Raw genomic sequence first — 24,162 nt, forward strand, 5'->3', positions numbered from 1 at the left:
TGATTTGCATCGTAGGAGATGACCAGAGTGGCTGAACTTGCAGCTCACAATTTAAGAAGGAATTAAGATGTAGTCGGCAGAAACACAATGAACAGAACTACTCTCTCTCTGGTGCTCAAAAGAATCTTTGCTGTTTGGAAACAGAGCTCTCTGAATGCAAGAGACAGCTCCTGAGGCTGAAGGAGGCTGTTTCCGCCCCAAAATGCTGGCACAAAGGAGAGCAGCAGAGAATACCCGTTAGGAGCTCAAAGACATCTGGGCTGGACACAGCTGTATCTACCAAGGGGGGTAAGGGAGGGCAAGAAGTGATTCCTTTCCCACTCACGGGCTCTAAAGCTGGACCCTTTTTAACAGTTATTGTTTAAGGTAACATATTAATGATTGATATATCTGTGATACGGAAGATATTAGAGGAAAGGATATAAAAGACAGACTGAGAGATACAGACCCTCTCCCCAAAAACCTGCAGCGCCCTGGGCTTTTCCAGTGACAGCGAGTCCCAGGAAACTCCTCAGTCCTGGGCAAACCAAGACCTGTGCTCAGGCCCAAGCCTGGCCTGTCCTCGAGCCAGTTCCTTCTGATGGTAGAACCTGAATACATCTCCAGACACCAATTCTGGCCTTGCCAGTCACTTGCTGTGTGACCTATACGAATGTCTTAAACTTTCTGAGCCTTAGTTTCTTCATTGGCAGCATTGTGCCAGTAAGAGCACTCACCCTGTGGTGCTATGAAAAGTAAGTGGATCCTGACACATAAGGCACCTAGCCCTGGGCAAAGGCTTATCAATGGTAGGAACGCATTTGTTACTTATAAGCAGCTATGGACTTGGAGACAGGGAGTTTGTAGGTGAGGAGTGAAATTACCACCTTTGTGTAATTCTCTGGGGTTCCCAGGGGTCTCCAGCTCCATCCTGAAACACATGCCAACTCTGCTCTGAGTGGCATTGCTTTGGCAAATCTGAAACCCCAAATTTGGAGTTAAGCAAACCTCCCATATGTCACCCACAATGACACGGGTTGGCTTCTCCCCGGCTGGTCTCTGGGCTTACAGACCCCCAGGCACACATGAGCGTGAAGTCGGATTTTGTGGAGTTTGATTTCCCTAAGTGAGGAGGGAGGCCCAACCTCCTCCTTGCTTTACTCTCTTCTCTCTCTGCACTTACCACCTAGGCTGCTGTGCTGACAGCGTGTATTAGAGAGAGCGCGTGGGCTTCAGCTGCCCATGCTGTGAAGAACATGAGGAGGGGGAGTGATGGGCTATTAGGAGGGGCCACATCGCCACTCCTACCTCAAGGACTCCCTCTCGACAGATTGTTTAGGGAGGCTGTCACCAGAGACAACCAGTGACTTTGAGAGGAGGAGGGGTGTTTGTGTGATGCCAGAAGTGCCTTCTGCAGGATGGAGGAGACAAGAAACTTGAAGAAACATTTCAGAAGAGAGTTAGACTTGGAAACCAAGCCATGTTAGAAACTTTAAAAGATAAAACAGATAGATGACATGAACTATACTGTTCATGGGAGCAGCCATTGAAATGTCTGGTCCCAAAGGCAGGGGGTTGTTAACATCATCTCCTGGAGACTAGGGAGGGATCCCTGCAGGGGAAAGATCACGTTGGGGAGAGTCGGCTGAGGGCAAAGACCTCTCTGTTGCCTTTCTTGGGATTCCCTCCATATCCCTGGTGAAAGATGGGATGAGTTTATATGTTGTTCAGATGAGGTATTAAATAACATGGAAACACAGATGGGGAAAGTTAGTTTCTCTTCAGTAATCTTGTTATTCTCCCAATTCGGCAGAGGAGAAAGCCTCCACTTGATGCTGGTGTGTATGTAACACCTCATTAACACTTCTCATCTCCCTTTTTAACAGAGAGAGCAGGTCTAAGACTCCCCCGGCAGCAGGTAACAAAATCATGCTCCAGTTTAATTGCGTTGTTTTGTTTTAATTTTACAGTTATTTTCTGTTTGCATCAAGTGAGAGTGCTTTCCCACTTATGGTAGTGACATAAAGTTTCTTTTTTATAATGGATTTACTTAAGTAGACAAAAACAAGTACAGGTGATCCCTGGATATGGCAAAACAACCACAATAGGTGATCATGACGGGTAACCATGAATACCCAAAGTTTGGTAACCGTACTTCACAGCATTCACCACCTACTTTGCACAGAGGTGCTCTGTGGATATATGATCATTGCTAGACTAAAGCGAGGCTTCTGTCTGCTTGATGCTGACACACTTTTTAAGGCAATTTCAAACCTGTATTCTTAAATGAGTTTTTTTATTGACGTATAGTTGACTTACAATATTACATTAGCTTCAGGTGTACAACATAGTGATTCAATATTTTTATAGATCATGCACAAAAGTTATTACAGTACTACTGACTATATTCCCTGAGTTGTACATTACATCCCTGTGACCTATTTATAACTGGTAATTGTAGCTTTTAATCCCCTTCACCTATTTAGCCCATTTCCCAACCCACCTCCCCTCTGGCAACCACCTGTTTGTTCTCTGTATCTGAGTCTGTTTGTTTTGTTACATTTGTTCATTTGTTTTGTTTTTTTTTAGAGTCCACATTTAAGTGAAAACATATGTTATTTGTCTTTCTCTAACTTCTTTCACTTAGAATCTCCTCCAGGTCCATCCATGTTGTCACATACGGCAAGATTTCACTCTTCTTTATAGCTGAGTAATGTTCCATTATATATGTATATATACCACATCTTCTTTATCCATTCATCTGTCCATGGACATTTAGGTTCCATATGTTGGCTATTGTAAATAATGCTACAATGAACATGGAGTTGCATATATCTTTTCAAATTAGTGTTTTCTTTGGATAAATACCCAGGAATGGAATTGCTGGATCATATGGTAGTTGTATTTTTAATTTTTGAGGACCCTCCATACTGTTTTCCATAGTGGCTACACCAATTCACATTCCCATCAACACTGCATGAGAGGTCCCTTTTCTCCACATCTTCACCAGCACTTACTGTTTCTTGTCTTTTTGATGACAGTGATTCTGACAGGTGTGAGGTACTATCTCACTGTGGCTTTTATTTGCATCTCTCTGATGATTATTGATGTTAAATGACTCTTAAATGGGCTATCGCTAATACGTGTACTTGCCACGTCATTCAAGGAACTTGTTTCTGCCTAAGGCTGATGGACACACTGTGGATTCCAGAGTCCCTCTCATTAGAGGGTCTTCTAGGCCCCTATGTTTAGTAGTGAAGTCAGCATTAAACCCCTCATAGCAGTCCCAGGGCAGGAGGTGGGTAGACCTTACTCAGCCCCTTCAGAAGCATCTTCTCAAGCAGGTACAGGTAGTTCCTCTGTCACACACACTACTCAGGGTGGCTTTTGCCACATATATTCAGTGTTTGTTCATCCACTCCATGGATACTTATTGAGCACCTATTTTGTGCTAGGCCTGGGGAGACATCAGTGAATGAAACAGATTTTTTAACTCCGTGTCCTGATGGAGCTTACATTCTCGGTGAGGGAGACAGACAATAAACAATAAATGTAATAAATGCCCAAATGAGACACATGTTCAAGTGTGGTAACTGTTTTGGGGGTGGGGGAATGAGTGGAGGAAGGGGACTTGGGATTGCTGGGGGTGGGAACAGGCAGGGGTTAAACATGAAGTTGGCCTTATTGGAGGCAACATCTGAGCAAGACTGAAAAAGGGAAGAGTTGAGACAGCCAGAAGATACCTTCAGGGAAGCACACTCCAGGCAGAGGGCTTGCCTGTATAAAGGCTCCGAGATGAATGTGCACCTGGCATGTTCAAGAAACAGCACAGAGGCTGGAGCTGAGTGAGCAAGAGAGAGAGAGGAGGAGAAGACGAGGTCAGAGAGGTCACGGGGGCAAGGGTCCTTAGAGACCATTAGAAGGACTTTCACTTTTTCATTGAGAGAAATGGGGGATCCCTGGAGTGTTACAAGTAAAGGAATGATAAGGGCCTTTTCCATGTCTAAAGGTATGTGGAGCATACAAGGTATGTGGAGCACAGAGGTGAAAGCAGGGAGGCCAGTTAGAAATCAAGGCAAGAGATGATGGGCCAGGGTTGAGGTGGTGGAAGTGGTGAGAAGTGGACACACATTCTGGTCTATTTTAAAAGTGAAAGTAAAGGATTTAACCAAAGGACCCAGCAATTCCACACCTAGGTGTATACACAAGAGAACTGAAAAGAGGTTTTCAAACATCAGTTTGTACCATCATCAGAAAGTCTACAAATAATAAATGCTGGAGAGGGTGTGGAAAAAAGGGAACCATCCTACACTGTTGGCAGGGATGAAAACTGGTGCAACCACTATAGAGAACAGTATGGAGGTTCCTAAAAAAACTAAAAATAGAACTACCATATGATCCAGCAATCCCACTCCTGGGCATATATCCAGAAAAGATGAAACTATAACTCAGAAAGATACATGCACCCCAATGTTCATAGCAGCACTATTTACAATAGCCAAGACATGGAAGCAACCTAAGCCCATCAACAGATAAATGGATAAAGATGTGGCATATATATACACAATGGAATATTACTCAGCCATAAAAAAGAATGAAATAATGCCGTTTGCAGCAATATGAATGGACCTAGAGATTATCATACTAAGTGAAAAAAACAGAGAGAGAAAGACAAATATTATATGATATCACTTATATGTAGAATCTAAAAAATAGTACAAATTAAGTTATTTAAAAACAGAAACTCACAGACAGAGAAAAAAACTTATGGTTACCAAAGGGGAAGGGAGGAGGGAGGGATAAATTAGGAGTTTGAGATTAACAGATACACACTACTATATATAAAATAGATACACAACAAGGACCTGCTGTATTGCACAGGGAACTATATTCAATATTTTGTAATCAGCTATAATGGAAAAGAATTTGAAAAAGAATATATATGTAGAGCCTCTCGATTCCAGACAAGATGGCGGAATAGAAGGACTTATGCTCACTTCTTCTCATGAAAACACCAAAATCACAACTAACCACTGAACACCAAAATCATGACTGCTGAACAACCATCAACAAAAAGATATTTTACCTACCAAAGACAAAGAAGAAGTCACAATGAGACAAGAGAAGGGGTGCTTTTACTCTATAATCAAATCCCATACCTGCTGGGTGGGCGACCCATGAACTGGAAAATAATTATATTGCAGAGGTTCTCCCACAGGAGTGACTTCTGAGTCCCACATCAGGCTCCCCAGCCTGAGGATCTGGCAACAGGAGGAGGAGCCCCAGAGCACTTGGCTTGGAAGGCCAGAGGAGCTTGAGTGCAGGAGCTCCACAGGACTGGAGGAAACAGAGACTCCACTCTTGGAGGATGCACACAAGATTTCACATGCACTGGTCCCAGCACAAAGCAGTGACTCCATAGGAGCCTGGGCTAGACCTACCTGCGGGTCTTGGAGGGTCTCCTGGGGAGGCGGCAGTTGGCTGTGGCTCACTGTGGGGGCAGGAACACTGGTGGTGGAGGTCCCAGGGAATGTTGATTGGTGTGAGCTCTCGCAGAGGTCACCATTTTGGCACCAAGACCTGGCCCCACCCAACAGCCTGCAGGCTCCAGTGCTGGGATGCCTCAGGCCAAACAACCAGTGGGGTGGGGGAGAGAACACAGCCCCACCCATCAGCAGACAGGCTGCCTAAAGTTGTACTGAGCTCACAGCCACCTAAAAATATTACCCCTTGACACAGCCCTGCCCACCAGAGGGAAAAGCCCAGCTCCAACCACCAGTGTGCAGGCATCAGTCCCTCCCAACAGGAAGCCTACACAAGCCTCTGGACCAACCTCAGCCACCAGAGAGCAGACACCAGAAGAAGGAGGAACTACAAACCTGCAGCCTGCAGAAAGGAGACCACAAACACAGGAAGTCAGACAAAATGAGACAACAGAGAAGTATGTTTCAGATGAAGGAACAAGATAAAAACCCAGAAGAACAAGTAAGTGAAGTGGAGATAGGCAATCTACCCGAAAAAGAATTCAGAGTAATGATAGTAAAGATAATCCAAGATCTTGGAAAAAGAATGGAGGCACAAACTGAGGAAATACAAAAAATGTTTAACAAAGACCTAGAAGATTTAAAGAACAAACAGATGAACAATACAATAACTGAAATGAAAAATATACTAGAAGGAATCAAAAGCAGAATAAATGAGGCAGAAGAACTAATAAGTGAGCTGGAAGAGAGTGCTGGAAATCATTGCCGTGGAATAGAATAAAGAAAAAAGAATGAAAAGAAATGAGGACAGTCTCAGAGACCTCTGGGACAACATTAAACACACCAACATTCATATTATAGAGGTCCCAGAAGGAGGAGAGAGAGATAAAGGGCCCAAGAAAATATTTGAAGAGATTATAGCCGAAAACTCCCCTAACATGAGAAAGGAAACACTCGTTCCAGTCCAGGAAGTGCAGAGTCCCACACAAGATAAACCCAAGGAGGAACACGCCAAGACACATATTAATCAATGACAAAGATGAAAGACAAAGAAAAAATATTAAAAACAAGGGAAAAGCAACAAATAACATACAAGGGAATCCCCATAAGACTATCAGCTGATTTTTCAGCAGAAACTCTGCAGGCCAGAAGGGAGTGGCACAATATATTTAAAGTGATGAAAGGGAAAAAACCTACAACCAAGAATACCCAGCAAGGCTCTTGCTCAGATTCGATGGATAAAGTAAAAGGTTTACAGACAAGCAAAAGCTAAGAGAATTCAGCACCACCAAACCAGCTTTACAACAAATCCTAAAGGAACTTCTCTAGGCAGAAAAGAAGGCCACAACTAAAAACAAGAAAATTACAAATGGGAAAGCTCACCAGTAAAGGCAAACATAAAGTAAAGGTAGGAAATCATCCACATACAAATATGATATCAAAACCAGCAGTCGTGAGAAGAGCAGAGTACAAATACAGGATATTGTAAATGCATTGGAAATTAGAAGACCAGCAACTTAAAACAATCTTGTATACATATAGACTTCTATATCAAAACCTCATGGGAACTGCAAACCAAAAATCTACAATAGATACACACACACACACACACACACACACACACACACACACACACACACAAAGCAATCCAAACACAACACTAAAGATACTTATCAAATCACAAGAAAGAGAACAAAAGAGGAAGGGAAGAATAAAGCCCTACAAAAGCAAATCCAAAACAATGAACAAAACGGCAATAAAAACATACATATCGAAAATTACCTTAAATGTAAATGGAGTAAATGCTCCAACCAAAAGACATAGACTGGCTCAATGAATACAAAAACAAGACCCGGATATATGCTGTCTACAAAAGACCCACTTCAGATCTAGAGACACATACAGACTGAAAGTGAGGAGGTGGAAAAGGGTATTCCATGCAAATAGAAATCAAAAGAAAGCTGGATTATCAATATCAGACAAAATAGACTTTAAAATAAAGACTGTTACAAGAGACAAAGAAGGACACTACATAATGATCAAGGGATCAATCCAAGAAGAAGATATAACAATTGTAAATATATATGCACCCAGCATAGGAGCACCTCAAAATATAAGGCAAATACTAACAGCCATAAAAGGAGAATCAACAGTAACACAATAATAGTGGGGGACTTTAACACCTCACTTTCATCAATGGACAGATCATCCAGACAGAAAATCAATAAGGAAACACAAGCTTTAAATGACACATTAGACCAGATGGACTTAACTGATATTTATAGAACCTTCCATTGAAAGCAACAGAATACACATTCTTCTCAAGTACACACAGAACATTCTCCAGGATAGATCACATCTTGGGCCACAAAGCAAGCCTCAATAAATTTAAGAAAACTGAAATCATATCAAGCATCTTTTCCAGCCACAATGGCAAACATCCTAAAGATGCTACCAGAAAACTACTAGAGCTCATCAATGAATTTGGTAAATTTGCAGAATACAAAATTAATACACATAAATCTGTTGCATTCCTATACATTAACAATGAAAGATCAGAAAGAGAAATTAAGGAAACAATCCCATTTACCATCATTTCGAAAGGAATAAAATACGTAGGAATAAATCTACCTAAAGAGGCAAAAGACCTGTACTCTAAAAACTATAAGATGTTGATGAAAGAAATCAAAGATGACACAAACAGATGGAAAGATACACCATGTTCTTGGATTGGAAGAATGAATATTGTGAAAATGACTATACTACCTAAGGCAATCTACATATTCAATGCAATTCCTATCAATTACCAATGGCATTTTTAGAGAACAAGAACAAAAAATTTTTAAATTTGTGTGGAAACACAAAAGACCCCAAATAGCCAAAGCAGTCCTGAGAAAGAAAAACGGAGCTGGAGGAATCATACTCCCTGACCTCAAACTATACTACAAAGCTACAGTAATCAAAACAGTATGGTACTGGCACAAAAACAGAAATATAAATCAATGGAACAGGATAGTAAGCCCAAATATAAACCTACACACCTATGGTCAATCTCCGACAAAGGAGGCAAGAATAAACAATGGAGAAAAGACAGTTTCTTCAATAAGTGGTGCTGGGAAAACTGGACAGCTACATGTAAAAAAATAAAATTAGAACATTCTCTAACACCATACACAAAAATAAACTTTAAATGGTTCAAAGATCTAAATGTAAGGCCAGATACTATAAAAATCTTAGAGGAAAACATAGGCAGAACACTCTGAAATAAATCGCAAGATCTTTTTGGATCCACCTCCTAGAGTAATGAAAATAAAAACAAAAATAAACAAATGGGACCTAATTAAACTTAAAAAGCTTTTGCACAGCAAAGGAAACCATAAACAGAATGAAAAGACGACCTACAGAATGGGAGAAATTATTTACAAACGTAGTGCCCAACAAGGGATTAATCTCCAAAATATACAAACAGCTCATGCAGCTCTATATCAAAGAAACAAACAACCCAATCAAAAAATGGGCAGAAGGAGGAACCAAGATGGCGGAGTAGAAGGACGTGCTCTCACTCCCTCTTGCAAGAACACCAGAATCACAACTAGCTGCTGGACAATCATCGACAGGAAGACACTGGAACTCACCAAAAAAGATACCCCATATCCAAAGACAAAGGAGAAGCCACAATGAGACGGTAGAAGGGGCGCAATCAGAGTAAAATCAAATCCCATAACTGGTGGGTGGGTGACTCACAGACTGGCAAACACTTATACCACAGAAGTCCACCCACTGGAGTGAAGGTTCTGAGCCCCACATCAGGCTTCCCAACCTGGGGGTCTGGCAACGGGAGGAGGAATTCACAGAGAATCAGACTTAGAAGCCTAGTGGGAATTGATTGCAGGACTTCAACAGGACTGGGGGAAACAGAGACCCCACTCTTGGAGGGCACACACAAAATAGTGTGTGCATCAGGACCCAGGGGAAGGAGCAGTGAACCCAGCGGAGACTGAACCAGACCTACCTGCTAGTGTTGGGGGGTCTCCTGCAGAGGCGGGGGGTGGCTCTGTTTCACCATGGGGACAAGGACACTGGCAGCAGAAGTCCTGGGAAGTACTCCTTGGCGTAAGCCCTCCCAGAGTCTGTCATTAGCCCCACCAAAGAGCCCAGGTAGGCTCCAGTGTTGGGTTGCCTCAGGCAAAACAACCAACAGGGAGGGAACCCAGCCCCACCCATCAACAGTCAAGTGGATTAAAGTTTTACTGAGCTCTGACCACCACAGCAACAGTCAGCTCTACCCACCACCAGAGCCTCCCATCAAGCCTCCTAGATAGCCTCAACCACCAGAGGGCAGACAGCAGAAGCAAGAAAAACTACAATCCTGCAGCCTGTGGAACAAAAACCGCATTCACAGAAAGATAGACAAGATGAAAAGGCAGAGGGCTATATACCAGATGAAGGAACAAGATAAAACCCCAGAAAAACAACTAAATGAAGTGAAGATAGGAAACCTTCCAGAAAAAGAATTCAGAATAATGGTAGTGAAGATGATCCAGGACCTCGGAATAAGAATGGAGGCAAAGATCGAGAAGATGCAAGAAATGTTTAACAAAGACCTAGAAGAATTAAAGAACAAACAAACAGAGATGAACAATACAATAACTGAAATGAAAACTACACTAGAAGGAATCAATAGCAGAATAACTGAGGCAGAAGAACGGATAAGTGACCTGGAAGACAGAACGGTGGAATTCACTGCTGCGGAACAGACTAAAGAAAAAAGAATGAAAAGAAATGAAGACAGCCTAAGAGATCTCTGGGACAACATTAAACGCAACAACATTTGCATTATAGGGGTCCCAGAAAGAGAAGAGAGAGAGAAAGGACCAGAGAAAATATTTAAAGAGATTATAATCGAAAACTTCCCTAACATGGGAAAGGAAATAGCCACCCAAGTCCAGGAAGCACAGCGAGTCCCGTACAGGATAAACCCAAGGAGAAACACGCCGAGACACATAGTAATCAAATTGGCAAAAATTAAAGACAAAGAAAAATTATTGAAAGCAGCAAGGGAAAAGCAACAAATAACATACGAGGGAACTCCCGTAAGGTTAACAGCTGATTTCTCAGCAGAAACACTACAAGCCAGAAGGGAGTGGCATGATATACTTAAAGTGATGAAAGGGAAGAACCTACAACCAAGATCACTGTACCCAGGAAGGATCTCATTTAGATTCGATGGAGAAATCAAAAGCTTTACAGACAAGTAAAAGCTAAGAGAATTCAGCACCACCAAACCAGCTCTAAAACAAATGCTAAAGGAACTTCTCTAAGTGGGAAACACAAGAGAAGAAAAGGACCTACAAAAACAAACCCAAAACAATTAAGAAAAAGGTCATAGGAATATACATATCGATAATTACCTTAAACGTGAATGGATTAAATTCTCTAACCAAAAGACACAGGCTTGCTGAATGGATACAAAAACAAGACCCATCTATATGCTGTCTACAAGAGACCCACTTCAGACCTAGGGACACATACAGACCGAAAGTAAGGGGATGGAAATAGATATTCCATGCAAATGGAAATCAAAAGAAAGCTAGAGTAGCTATACTCATATCAGACAAAATGGACTTTAAAATAAAGAATGTTACAAGAGACAAGGAAGGACACTACATAATGATCAAGGGATCAATCCAAGAAGAAGATATAACGATTATAAATATATATGCACCCAACATAGGAGCACCTCAATACGTAAGGCAACTGCTAACAGCTATAAAAGAGGAAATCAACAGTAACACAATAATAGTGGGGGACTTTAACACCTCACTTACACCAATGGACAGATCATCCAATATGAAAATAAGTAAGGAAACAGAAGCTTTAAATGACACAATAGACCAGATAGATTTAATTGATATTTATAGGACATTCCATCCAAAAACAGCAGATTACACTTTCTTCTCAAGTGTGCACGGAACATTCTCCAGGATAGATCACATCTTGGGTCACAAATCAAGCCTCAGGAAATTTAAGAAAATTGAAATCATATCAAGCATCTTTTCTGACCAGAATGCTATGAGATTAGAAATGAATTACAGGGGAAAAAAACGTAAAAATCACAAACACATGGAGGCTAAACAATACGTTACTAAATAACCAAGAGATCACTGAAGAAATCAAAGAATACCTAGAGACAAATGACAATGAAAACACGACGATCCAAAACCTATGGGATGCAGCAAAAGCAGTTCTAAGAGGGAAGTTTATAGCTATACAAGCCTACCTAAAGAAACAAGAAAAATCTCAAGTAAACAATCCAACCTTACACCTAAAGGAACTAGAGAAAGAAGAACAAACAAAACCCAAAGTTAGCAGAAGGAAAGAAATCATAAAGATCAGAGCAGAAATAAATGAAATAGAAACAAAGAAAACAATAGCAAAGATCAATAAAACTAAAAGCTGGTTCTTTGAGAAGATAAACAAAATTGATAAGCCATTAGCCAGACTCATCAAGAAAAAGAGGGAGAGGACTCAAATCAATAAAATTAGAAATGAAAAAGGAAAAGTTACAACAGACACCACAGAAACACAAAGCATCCTAAGAGACTACTACAAGCAACTCTATGCCAATAAAATGGACAACCTGGAAGAAATGGACAAATTCTTAGAAAGGTATAACCTTCCAAGACTGAACCAGGAAGAAATAGAAAATATGAACAGACCAATCACAAGTAATGAAATTGAAACTGTGATTAAAACTCTTCCAACAAACAAAAGTCCAGGACCAGATAGCTTCACAGGTGAATTCTATCAAACATTTAGAGAAGAGCTAACACCCATCCTTCTCAAACGCTTCCAAAAAATTGCAGAGGAAGGAACACTCCCAAACTCATTCTATGAGGCCACCATCACCCTGATACCAAAACCAGACAAAGATACTACAAAAAAAGAAAATTACAGACCAACATCACTGATGAATATAGATGCAAAAATCCTCAACAAAATACTAGCAAACAGAATCCAACAACACATTAAAAGGATCATACACCACGATCAAGTGGGATTTATCCCAGGGATGCAAGGATTCTTCAATATATGCAAATCAATCAATGTGATACACCATATTAACAAACTGAAGAATAAAAACCATATGATCATCTCAATAGATGCAGAAAAAGCTTTTGACAAAATTCAACACCCATTTATGATAAAAACTCTCCAGAAAGTGGGCATAGAGGGAACCTACCTCAACATAATAAAGGCCATATATGACAAACCCACAGCAAACATCATTCTCAATGGTGAAAAACTGACAGCATTTCCTCCAAGAACAGGAACGAGACAAGGATGTCCACTCTCACCACTATTATTCAACATAGTTTTGGAAGTCCTAGCCACAGCAATCAGAGAAGAAAAAGAAATAAAAGGAATACAAATTGGAAAAGAAGAGGTAAAACTGTCACTGTTTGCAGATGACATGATACTATACATAGAGAATCCTAAAAATGCCACCAGAAAACTACTAGAGCTAATCAATGAATTTGGTAAAGTTGCAGGATACAAAATTAATGCACAGAAATCTCTTCCATTCCTATACACTAATGATGAAAAATCTGAAAGAGAAATTATGGAAACACTCCCATTTACCATTGCAACAAAAAGAATAAAATACCTAGGAATAAACCTACCTAGGGAGACAAAAGACCTGTATGCAGAAAACTATAAGACACTGATGAAAGAAATTAAAGATGATACCAACAGATGGAGAGATATACCATGTTCTTAGATTGGAAGAATCAATATTGTGAAAATGACTATACTACCCAAAGCAATCTACAGATTCAATGCAATCCCTATGAAATTACTGATGGCATTTTTTACGGAACTAGAACAAATAACCTTAAAATTTGTATGGAGACACAAAAGACCCTGAATAGCCAAAGCAGTCTTGAGGGAAAAAAACGGAGCTGGAGGAATCAGACTCCCTGACTTCAGACTATACTACAAAGCTACAGTAATCAAGACAATATGGTACTGGCACAGAAACAGAAACATAGATCAATGGAACAAGATAGAAAGCTCAGAGATAAACCCACGCACCTATGGTCAACTAATCTATGACAAAGGAGGCAAAGATATACAATGGAGAAAAGACAGTCTCTTCAATAAGTGGTGCTGGGAAAACTGGACAGCTACATGTAAAAGAATGAAATTAGAATACTCCTTAACACCATACACAAAAATAAACTCAAAATGGATTAAAGACCTAAATGTAAGACTGGACACTATAAAACTCTTAGAGGAAAACATAGGAAGAACACTCTTTGACATAAATCACAGCAAGATCTTTTTTGATCCACCTCCTAGAGTAATGGAAATAAAAACAAAAATAAATGGGACCTAATGAAACTTCAAAGCTTTTGCACAGCAAAGGAAACCATAAACAAGACGAAAAGACAACCCTCAGAATGGGAGAAAATATTTGCAAACGCATCAACGGACAAAGGATTAATCTCCAAAATATATAAACAGCTCATTCAGCTCAATATTAAAGAAACAAACAACCCAATCCAAAAATGGGCAGAAGACCTAAATAGACATTTCTCCAAAGAAGACATACAGATGGCCAAGAAGCACATGAAAAGATGCTCAACATCACTAATTATTAGAGAAATGCAAATCAAAACTACAGTGAGGTATCACCTCACACCAGTTAGAATGGACATCATCAGAAAATCTACAAACAACAAATGCTGGAGAGGGTGTGGAGAAAAGGGAACCCTCTTGCACTGTTGGTGGGAATGTAAATTGATACAGCCACTATGGAGGTTCCTCATAAAACTAAAAATAGAATTACCATATGATCCAGCAATCCCACTACTGGGCATATATCCAGAGAAAACCATAATTCAAAAAGACACATGCACCCCAATATTCATTGCAGCACTATTTACAATAGCCAGGTCATGGATGCAACCTAAATGCCCATCGACAGAGGAATGGATAAAGAAGTTGTGGTACATATATACAATGGAATATTACTCAGCCATAAAAAGGAACGAAATTGAGTCATTTGTTGAGACATGGATGGATCTAGAGACTGTCATACAGAGTGAAGTAAGTCAGAAAGAGAAAAACAAATATCGTATATTAACGCATATATATGGAACCTAGAAAAATGGTACAGATGAACCGGTTTGCGGGGCAGAAGTTGAGACACAGATGTAGAGAACAAACATATGGACACCAAGGGGGGAAAACCGTGGTGGGGTGGGGATAGTGGTGTGCTGAATTGGGCGATTGGGATTGACATGTATACACTGATGTGTATAAAATTGAAGACTGATAAAAAAAAAATGGGCAGAAGATCTATATAGACATTTCTCCAAAGAAGACATACAGATGGCCAAAAAGCACATGAAAAGATGCTCAACATCACTAATTATTAGAGACATGCAAATCAAAACTACAATGAGGTATCACCTCACACAGGTCAGAATGGCCATCATCGAAAAGCCTGCAAACAATAAATGCTGGAGAGGGTGTGTTAAAAAGGGAACCCTCCTACATTGTTGGTGGGAATGTAAATTGGTACGACCACTAGGAGAGCAGTATGGAGGTTCTTTAAAAAACTAAAAATAGAACTACCATATGCCCAGCAATCCCAATCCTGGGCATATATCCAGAGAAAACCATAATTCGAAAAGATACACGCACCCCAATGTTCATTGCAGCACTGTTTACAATAGCCAAGACACGGAAGTAACCTAAATGTCCATCAACAAAGGAATGGATAAAGAAGATGTGGTACATATATACAATGGAATATTACTCGGCCTTTAAAAAGAATGAAGTAACGCCATTTGCAGCAACATGGATGGACCTAGAGATTATCGTACTAAGTGAAGTAAGTCAGACAGAGAAACACAAATATCATATGATATCACTTATATGTGGAATCTAAAAAAAATGATACAAATGAACTTATTTGCAAAACAGAAACAGACTCACAGACTTCGAAAGCAGACTTGTGGTTGCCAGGGGGAAATGTGGTGGGGAGGGATAAATTAGGAGTTTGGGATTAACATATACACACTACTATATATAAAATAATCAACAGGGACCTACTATGTAGCACAGGGAACTCTACTCAATATTCTGGAATAACCTATATGGGAAAAGAATCTGAAAAAGAATGGATATACATACATGCGTAACTGAATCAGTTAGCTGTACACTGGAAACTAACACACTGTAAATCAACTATACTCCAACATAAAATAAAAATTAAATAAAGAATATATATGTATATGTATAACTGAATCACTTTGCTGTACACCTGAAACGAATGCAACATTGTAAATCAACTATACTTCATTTTTTAATATGCTATCCTAAAATAACAATAATAAAATCCTGACAGTGAATGAAGAAAAATCAATATAAATTTGTACATGAATGTTCATAATAGCATTATACATAATAGTAAAAAAAAAAAAAAAGGTGTAAACAACCCAAATATCCATTATCTGATGAATGAATAAACAAAATGGGGTATATCCAAATAACAGAATGTTATTCAGCCGTAAAAAGGAATGAAGTACTGACATAGGCTACAACATGGATGAACCTTGAAAACATTGTGCTAAATGAAAGACACCAGACATGAAAGGCCACATATTATATGATTTCATTTATATGAAATGTCCAGAATAGGCAACTCCATTGAGACAGAAAGCAGTGGTGGTTTTCAGAGACTGAGGGTAAAGGAGAATGCAGAATGACAGCTAACAGGTATGCGGTTTCTTTGGAGGTGATGAACATATTCTGGAATTCAATAGAAATGAAGGTTGTACAATACTGTGAATGTACTGGAAGCCACTGAATTGTGTACTTTAAAATGTTTAAAATGATGAATTTTATGTTATGTGAAACTTACCTCAATTTTTTTTAAAAAGTAAAGGATTTACTGATGGTTTAGACATAGAGAGTGAGAAAAAGGAAGAGGTCAAGGATGGTAGCTGGAAGAATGGAGTTGTCATAACCTGGGATGGAAAAGACTATGGCAACAGGTGCGGGGAGGAAGATGAGGAGCTCAGTTTTGGATAGAAGTCTGAAGTGTAATTAGATACACTAGTTTGGAATTGAGGGAGAGGTCCTGGATGGAGACATACATTTTGGAGTCAGCATCAGCATGTAAATGGTACTGAGGGCCCTGAGGCTGGATAAGATCACCGTGTTTGGAAGAGTAGATAGAATGCAAAAGAAGTTCACAGACTGAGTCTAGGACATCCTGACATTCAGAGTAGGGAGAAGAGGAGGAACCAAAGAGGGACAAGGGGTGGCCACAAAGGTGGGAGGGGGACAAGAGAGTGTGCTGTCCGGAAAGCCAAGACAAAGAGACACAGGAGTGTTCAACTTGTCAGATACTTCAGATAGGTCAAACAAGGTGAGGCCCACAATCAGCATTGGACTTAGCAACACAGAGGTCATTTGTGACCTTGACAAGAGTTGTTTTAATGAGTATTTGGGAGCAAAGCCTGATTCAGAGGAGATGAATGGGAGTCAGTGAGTCTAGAAAGTTATTTTGAGTTTGAGAAGTTCTTGTAAAGGGGGTGAGACACGGATGGTGGCTAAAGGGAGAAGGAGGGACAAGAGAGGGATTTTTTTTAAGGTGGATTTTTAGTGGCATGTTCGTATGCTGATGGGGTTGATCCATTGGAAGAGGGAGTAAATTGATGGAGAGAGAGAAAGTTGCTGGAGTGCTGTCCCTGAGTGGGCAAAAATGAACGTGAGCTGGTGCACAAGTGGAGGGTTAATTCCAACAGCTCATCTAGAGTAACAGGAGGAAGGCAGGAATATGGGTGCAGATGCTGGTAGGCTGATAAATATGATGAGGGTTTAGGGACATCCCCCTCTGGCCTTATCAGTTTTCTTAGACTAGAAATTAAGGTCATCTGCTAGAGCGCAGAAGGGAAAGCAGGTGTGGGAGGTTTTAGGCGAGATGAGAAGAGGTAAAATCATCCAGGAGAATGGGAGAAGGACTAAATGGAGGAAGGGGATGTAGTCAGATTGCCAGGGAGCAGGAAGGCACAATTGGGGTTCACTGACAGGAGTTTAAAGTCACGCCGGTCAGTGTGGTTACATTTATTTCTGCTGCCACATTCAGCTGCACAGGGACAAACATGGAACAGGCAGAGCCTTCCATGATTTAACCAAAATTGTGATTTCACCAAGCAGGTGTGATGAAGTGAGAAAGGGGCAAGGATCTGAGATAATACACAAGGGAATGATTCTAATGATTGACCATGGAATGTGTGCTAGGTAAGAAGAGAAGAGAGACCAAGAAGCTGAGGGAGGGGAAAGAAGTTTAGAGTAGGTTGAAGGTCCTAAGGAGAGGAGAGGCTCAGGGAGTATGGGTGTCAGGTTACAAAAAGGAGTAAACTAGAGAGAGTCCAGGTGGCGATCAGAGGGTGATGTACATGAAATTGAGATAATGGGGGGATCAGAATTATTGATGATAACAAGGTCCAGAGGATGAGCAAGAGAGTTAGTAGGGGGAGGATCACCAAAAAAAATAGGAGGCCAGGCTGTTGGAAGGATCGACTGCTTGTCTAATGAAATTACTAAGAAGGAATTCAGGAACAGAGATGGAGAGAGTGACAGTGGATCAGACTCAATCTCGAGCCCTCGCAAGGAAGGGCAGTCGTACTCTGAGCACGCAGAGCTCTCTCTTGACCTCTCTTTGAAGAGTGGACACCTGAGGAAAGGGTCTCAGGAGCCAGACGACTCTCTGTGTTCCATACACTCAGGGAATCCCCTTTCTATAATGAGCCAGCCTCAGTGCAGCAGCCCCGCCCCAGAGGTCCTGCACAGTGTTAATCATCACGTCTGCATGTAGCCAGTCGTTGTGTCTCTAGCCTCTAAGCACATTGACTGGCCCGTAATAGATGCTCCCTTAAATACTTGCCAAATGAAGGAGTCCATATTTATTGAGCAACCCACGTGCCAGGCACTATGATAAGCCCTTGACATGGATTTTTTCCGTCAATCCTCACGATAGCCCAATGAGATTAGTACAGTTATTATCACAATTCATATCTGAGGAACCTGAAGCTGAGAGAGGGCCGGGAACTTGCCCAAGGTCACACAGCAAGGGCATCGAAAGTAGATCTATCTTACTCCAGCACTGTCCTAAATCACCACATGGGGAGGGGTGAGCGGGGGTCAACTGACCAAGTTTGGAAGGGCATCTACTTCCGAGAACCCAGGTAAGCAGCTCTGGGTCCAGGCCAGGAGACCTTCACAGGCTCTTGCCTCCCTCTCCTGCTGGACTCCATACCCAACCCCCCATTTTATTTTGTTCTCTCTCCAAGATCCTCTCTGGCTTTCCATCCATCATGATTTCAGAAATCTTTATTTTCGTTTCCACCGTAGATGTGAAAAGCTGGCTGGTGATGTTTGGATTTCAGCTTAGCAACATAATTCCCGGCTTCCCAAGAGCCAAAATGTATTTCGTGCCTCCACCCTATGAGTTGTCAGAGAGTCAAGCAAGTGAGAACGGACAGGTAAGTGGAGGTCCCTGCCAAGAATCCAATGACCATCATCATTCCCTTTGGCAAACAGAACCACGTTGGAGCCAAGGGCATGTCAGTAACGGAGGAAAACATCGGAGCTGGGTATAAAAGGGGTGTGAAACGTGGTGACTTCGCAGGACAGCGAATGTCAGTACTGTTACTTGTCTGGCACAGCACGTATTTCTTCCCAACCTCAATTATTACCTTAATTGTGGTATCATTATCTGTTCCGTGTGTACCCTTGAGTCACTCCTTGATTAACCACAGCACTGAGAAATCTAGCAGCAACCTACCATCTGCGCTGCCTGGCAGATCATAACCCTTTTGGCTTTTATGGGACGTAATAAAACGGTGGTTTGCCGTTTCTGTCCCATTAAAGAACATTTTTATGCCTTACATAAAACCTCAGCGTTTTATGGCCCAAATGTATACAGATTGAGTTTTGTGAACATAATCTGTGCTTGGGTTTCTTGGTGATGACCGAGAGGTAGTTTCAGTTTGGGTGCCGCTGAGACCTCGGCCACAACCGGACAGGGGATATCTGTGTTCAGATATCCCCAGCTACAGAACCTGTGCTCCGCACAATAAAAGTCTGAAAGGTCTCCTCACCTGCTCTGAATAATCGTCCAGACTGTGTCACTAGAGAGAGACCAGGAGGAGCTGCTGGGTAATTGAGAACAGCATTCTCACAGTTCTGCCCCGTGGGGACCACTCGGCGGATGAATAGCCATCATTTTGCTCATTTATCTAAGTGCCGTTACCGCCCAAGCACAGCCTCTTCCATTATCCCAGCCTGTCCCCCAACCACCAATTGAGGTGAGCTGTAATTTGTGAGTAGAGAACTGAAGGCCAAGGAGATAATGGGGATTTCATCCCTCTGCAGAAGCAGGACTAGGATCCAAAGCAAATGACTCAAAAAGCCCAGGGACGGTCCCTCTGGCCCACGAAGCCAGAATCTGTTATTCCGGTGCTTCTCAAACATTAATACGCACACAAACCAGCTACAGTGTCTTGTTAAGCTGCAGCTTCTGACTCGGTGGGTCAGGAGGGAGGCCTGAGATTCTGCTTTTCTAACAGGGCGAGTCCTGGAGATGTCTCAGCTGCTAGCCATACTTTGAGTAGCCAGGTGCTAACCCAAGGAAGTTAATGAATAACCAGGGCACTGGCCTCAAAGAGAGGTAGGTCACAGCAGCGGGGTTCACAGCTGCTCAGACAAACACCCTGCCCTTCAGGTCAGGATATTCCTGGGTCTGAAGTGTGTAAGGCAGCTGCCAGATCATCAGCGGGCAGAGTGACTCTCTCTTCCGCAATGATGGAGAGCCATGGTAAGTGGGTAGGCCTGGGTGCAGATACCAGCAATGCGGTACTCCTCCGCACCCCCATTTTTTAGTTAATGGCGCAGTTACAAGGTGGAGAGGCCATGGCATCAGAGCACTGGAAACCTGCCAGTCTGTCCTAGTTCCAAAAGGTAGGACTATCTTAGCTCCTATCGTGACAGACGCAAGACATATTCTTGCAGGAGAGTCCCAGCCTTCCTCTTCCTGACCCTCTGTCGCTGAGTCGCCCAGCCCGTACACACAGCGGCCCAGCCCACCTTCTCAGCTTTCTGTGTTTTCTTATGCCCACAGCTCATTACAGGTGTCCAGCAGACAACCGAGAGGCACAACCAGGCCTTCATGGCCCTTGAAGGGCAGGTCATCTCTAAGAAGCTCCACGCCAGCATCCGAGAGAAAGCAGGCCACTGGTTCGCCACCACCACGCCCATCATCGGCAAAGGCATCATGTTCACCATCAAAGAGGGGCGGGTGACCACCGGCACGTCCAGCATCGCCAGCGAGGACAGCCGCAAGGTGGCATCCGTGCTGAACAACGCCTACTACCTGGACAAGATGCACTACAGCATCGAGGGCAAGGACACCCACTACTTTGTGAAGATCGGCTCGGCCGACGCAGACCTGGTCACCCTGGGCACCACCATCGGCCGCAAGGTGCTGGAGAGCGGGGTGAACGTGACCGTGTCGCAGCCCACGCTGCTGGTCAACGGCCGGACTCGAAGGTTCACCAACATCGAGTTCCAGTACTCCACGCTGCTGCTCAGCATCCGCTATGGCCTCACCCCCGACACCCTGGACGAAGAGAAGGCCCGCATCCTGGACCAGGCCAGGCAGAGGGCCCTGGGCACCGCCTGGGCCAAGGAACAGCAGAAAGCCAGGGACGGCCGAGAGGGCAGCCGCCTGTGGACTGAGGGCGAGAAGCAGCAGCTCCTGAGCACGGGGCGCGTGCAGGGTTACGAGGGCTATTACGTGCTTCCCGTCGAGCAATACCCCGAGCTGGCAGACAGTAGCAGCAACATCCAGTTTTTAAGACAGAATGAGATGGGAAAGAGGTAACAAAATCATGTGCTGCCATTCCTCGTCTGGATGGCTCAGCAGGAGTCACTGTTCTCTCCTCTCCTAAGGAGATGAAGACCTAACAGGGGCACTGAGGCCGGGCTGCTTTAGGAAACCAAGTGGCAAGAAAGCTCACATTTTTTGAGTTCAAATGCTACTGTCCACGCGAGAAGTCCCACCTCCCGAAGTAGACTAAAGCCCGGCTGCAAATTCCTGAGGAAAAACAAAACAGACGAATGAACGATCACACAACCATGTTCCGAGTTCCCCTAAAATATGACCCACTTGTTCTGGGTCTACACAGCAAAGAGATGGAAAGAGACGCAAAATGTCCAAAAGGAAGAACAGACACACACACAACATGAAAAAAAAAAAAAAAAAAAAAAACACCCACACACAAACAAACACACCGACCGAAAAACAGAGACGTGAAGACGAGAAGGCCTCATCTTCTAATACCTCACTCATTCACACGTGAGCGACACACAGACGTCCGTGAGGGCCAGCATTCCAGGACCAGTTCAGGTCAACGATTCAGACTGCTGGTTGGACAGATACTACAGACGTTTTCCTTTTAACAAATACAGGTGCATTTAAACCACGACTTTGGGGGTGATTTGTGTGTAGCGACTGGGGGGGGGATAAAAGTGAAAGAGTGAGCACTGGAAATACTTTTTAAAGGAAAAAATATATATAAAAACACAAGAAAAGAAAGGAAATTGATATCAAAGCGAAATAATACCGTTCAGCACTTAACTCTCAGGTCCCGATTTAGTCTGGCCTGAGCTAATTTATTTGAGCGCAGAGTGTAAAATTTAATTCCAAGGGTGGCTATAATCACTACAGATAAATTTCATATTCTTTTGTCTTTGAAGATTCCATTGTGGACAGTAATACGCAGTTACAGGGTGTAGTCTGTTTAGATTCCGTAGTTCGTGGGTATCAGTTGCAGTAGAGGTGTGGGCATTGTGACACTCTTTTGCTAACGGGCACCACTTCAGATCACCCTGTACATACCTAAGCCTCAAGGCACAATCACTGTTTGAGATTTAAAATTATTAGTGTGTTTGTTTGGTCCAGAAACTGAGACAATCACGTGACAGTCACCACAAGGAGAGAAAATAAAAAATTTTAAAAACCCACAAAAAGAAGAAAAAAAAGTTTAAAAAAACAAAAAACAAAAAAAATGTCTAATAAGAACTTTGGTACAGGAACTTTTTTGTAATATACATGTATGACTTGTTCATCGAGTTTTTATATTAATTTTAATTTGCTGCTAAGCAAAGACTAGGGACAGGCAAAGATAATTTATGGCAAAGTGTTTAAATTGTTTATACATAAATAAAGTCTCTAAAACTCCTGTGGACACTGGTCTTCTGTGGAAATGCTTTGAGGTGAGGGCCAGGTCAAAGTTTCTGGAGGAAAGGGGAGCTTCTCAAGATGCTCAGGCAGAGACGGGATTGTGAACTTTTGGAGGAGCTTCTGTTAGAGGCATCCCCTGCTCCCAAGGCTGCTCTAAATTCTAGAGTGACCTCTCCCTACATCTGCAGCTCCCGCCCTTTATGGAGCAGAGATGGGAAGGAGAGTGTGGGTCTGGGGCTGGTGGGTGGCGAGGACCCTCAGGCCCACCTGTGCCCGGATGGGTCCCTCCAGCATTCCTGGGACAGTCAGGCTTCTCCCTGCTGCCACGTTCTAGTTCCAGAAGGTGCTGCCAGGAAACTGAAGGCAAACACTCTCCCCACATTAGAGGACGTGCCTGTAGTTTGTGTGGCTCTATGTGTGCGTTCATATGTGTGTGTGTGTACTTTCTTCCAGACTGGATCACTTTACCCCAAAACTTGCACACTTGGGGCAACCAAAGAAGGAAGAGCAGTTATGATTTGGCTGAATTTTCCCCCACCAATCCTACAGTTAGAATAGCAATATTATCGTTAACAGCTCGTATTTATTGATGTGTACCGCACGCCAAGAACAGTGCTAAGTGCTCTACACACAATATTTTCATTTAATCCTCATCTTTCATTCATTCAACAACATTATTTTGAGAGCTTGCCATGTGCCAAGTCCTGTGCTAAGTTCTGGGGATAAAAGATGTCAGTAGACATACATAGGGGCCCTCACCTCATGAAACTTACAGTCAGGGATACAGACAAACAATAGTCAAATAGTTACCCTAAGAAGTGAAAATGACAGGGGTGTTCAGTGCCAAGCAGGAGAGATTTACAAAGCTGTGGAAGCACATAACTGGGGAGGTGACCTAGACTGAGAATGTAAAGGAAGTGACAGAAGTTTGAAAGTTAAGGAGGAATTAACCAGATGAAAAGAAGAAAATGCATCCCAGACCCAGGGAGTAGCATAATCAAAGGGACTATGGTCACATAGTAAGGCCAGAAAACAGAAGAGGTTGGCAAGGTTCAAAAGACCCACCGATTAAAGACTGATTTTTTTTTTCATTAAAAACAAGAGGGAGGGCTTCCCTGGTGGCACAGTGGTTAAGAATCCGCCTGCCAACGCAGGGGACATGGGTTCAAGCCCTGGTCCGGGAAGATCCCATATGCCACGGAGCAACTAAGCCCGTGCGCCACAACTACTGAGCCTGCGCTCTAGAGCCCGCAAGCCACAACTACCGAGCCCACATGCCACAACTACTGAAGCCCTAGCGCCTAGAGCCCGTGCTGCGCAACAAGAGAAGCCACCGCAATGAGAAGCCTGCGCACCGCAATGAGGAGTAGCCCC

At 42.5% G+C, this 24,162-nt stretch overlaps 1 protein-coding gene and 1 long non-coding RNA gene across 16 annotated transcripts in view; one reads left to right on the forward strand and one right to left on the reverse strand.

Moving 5' to 3' along the window:
- The window catches only part of TENM2 (teneurin transmembrane protein 2), a 590,108-nt gene extending 567,314 nt beyond the window's left edge, over positions 1-22,794 (forward strand). For all 14 annotated transcript variants that reach the window (XM_082378741.1, XM_082378737.1, XM_082378738.1 and 11 more), the window contains 2 exons: positions 18,897-19,027; positions 20,665-22,794. In XM_082378741.1, the coding sequence (XP_082234867.1) occupies positions 18,897-19,027; positions 20,665-21,426 (893 nt within the window). In that variant the 3' untranslated portion in view covers positions 21,427-22,794. The remainder of the gene's footprint in view (positions 1-18,896; positions 19,028-20,664) is intronic.
- LOC309622721 overlaps positions 1-24,162 on the reverse strand; it is a 74,649-nt gene that overhangs the window by 33,521 nt on the left and 16,966 nt on the right. The gene's annotated exons all lie outside the window — the stretch shown is intronic.

This window comes from Balaenoptera borealis (assembly GCF_965194805.1).
Source record: "Balaenoptera borealis genome assembly, chromosome: 2".
Classification (NCBI taxonomy): domain Eukaryota; kingdom Metazoa; phylum Chordata; class Mammalia; order Artiodactyla; family Balaenopteridae; genus Balaenoptera; species Balaenoptera borealis.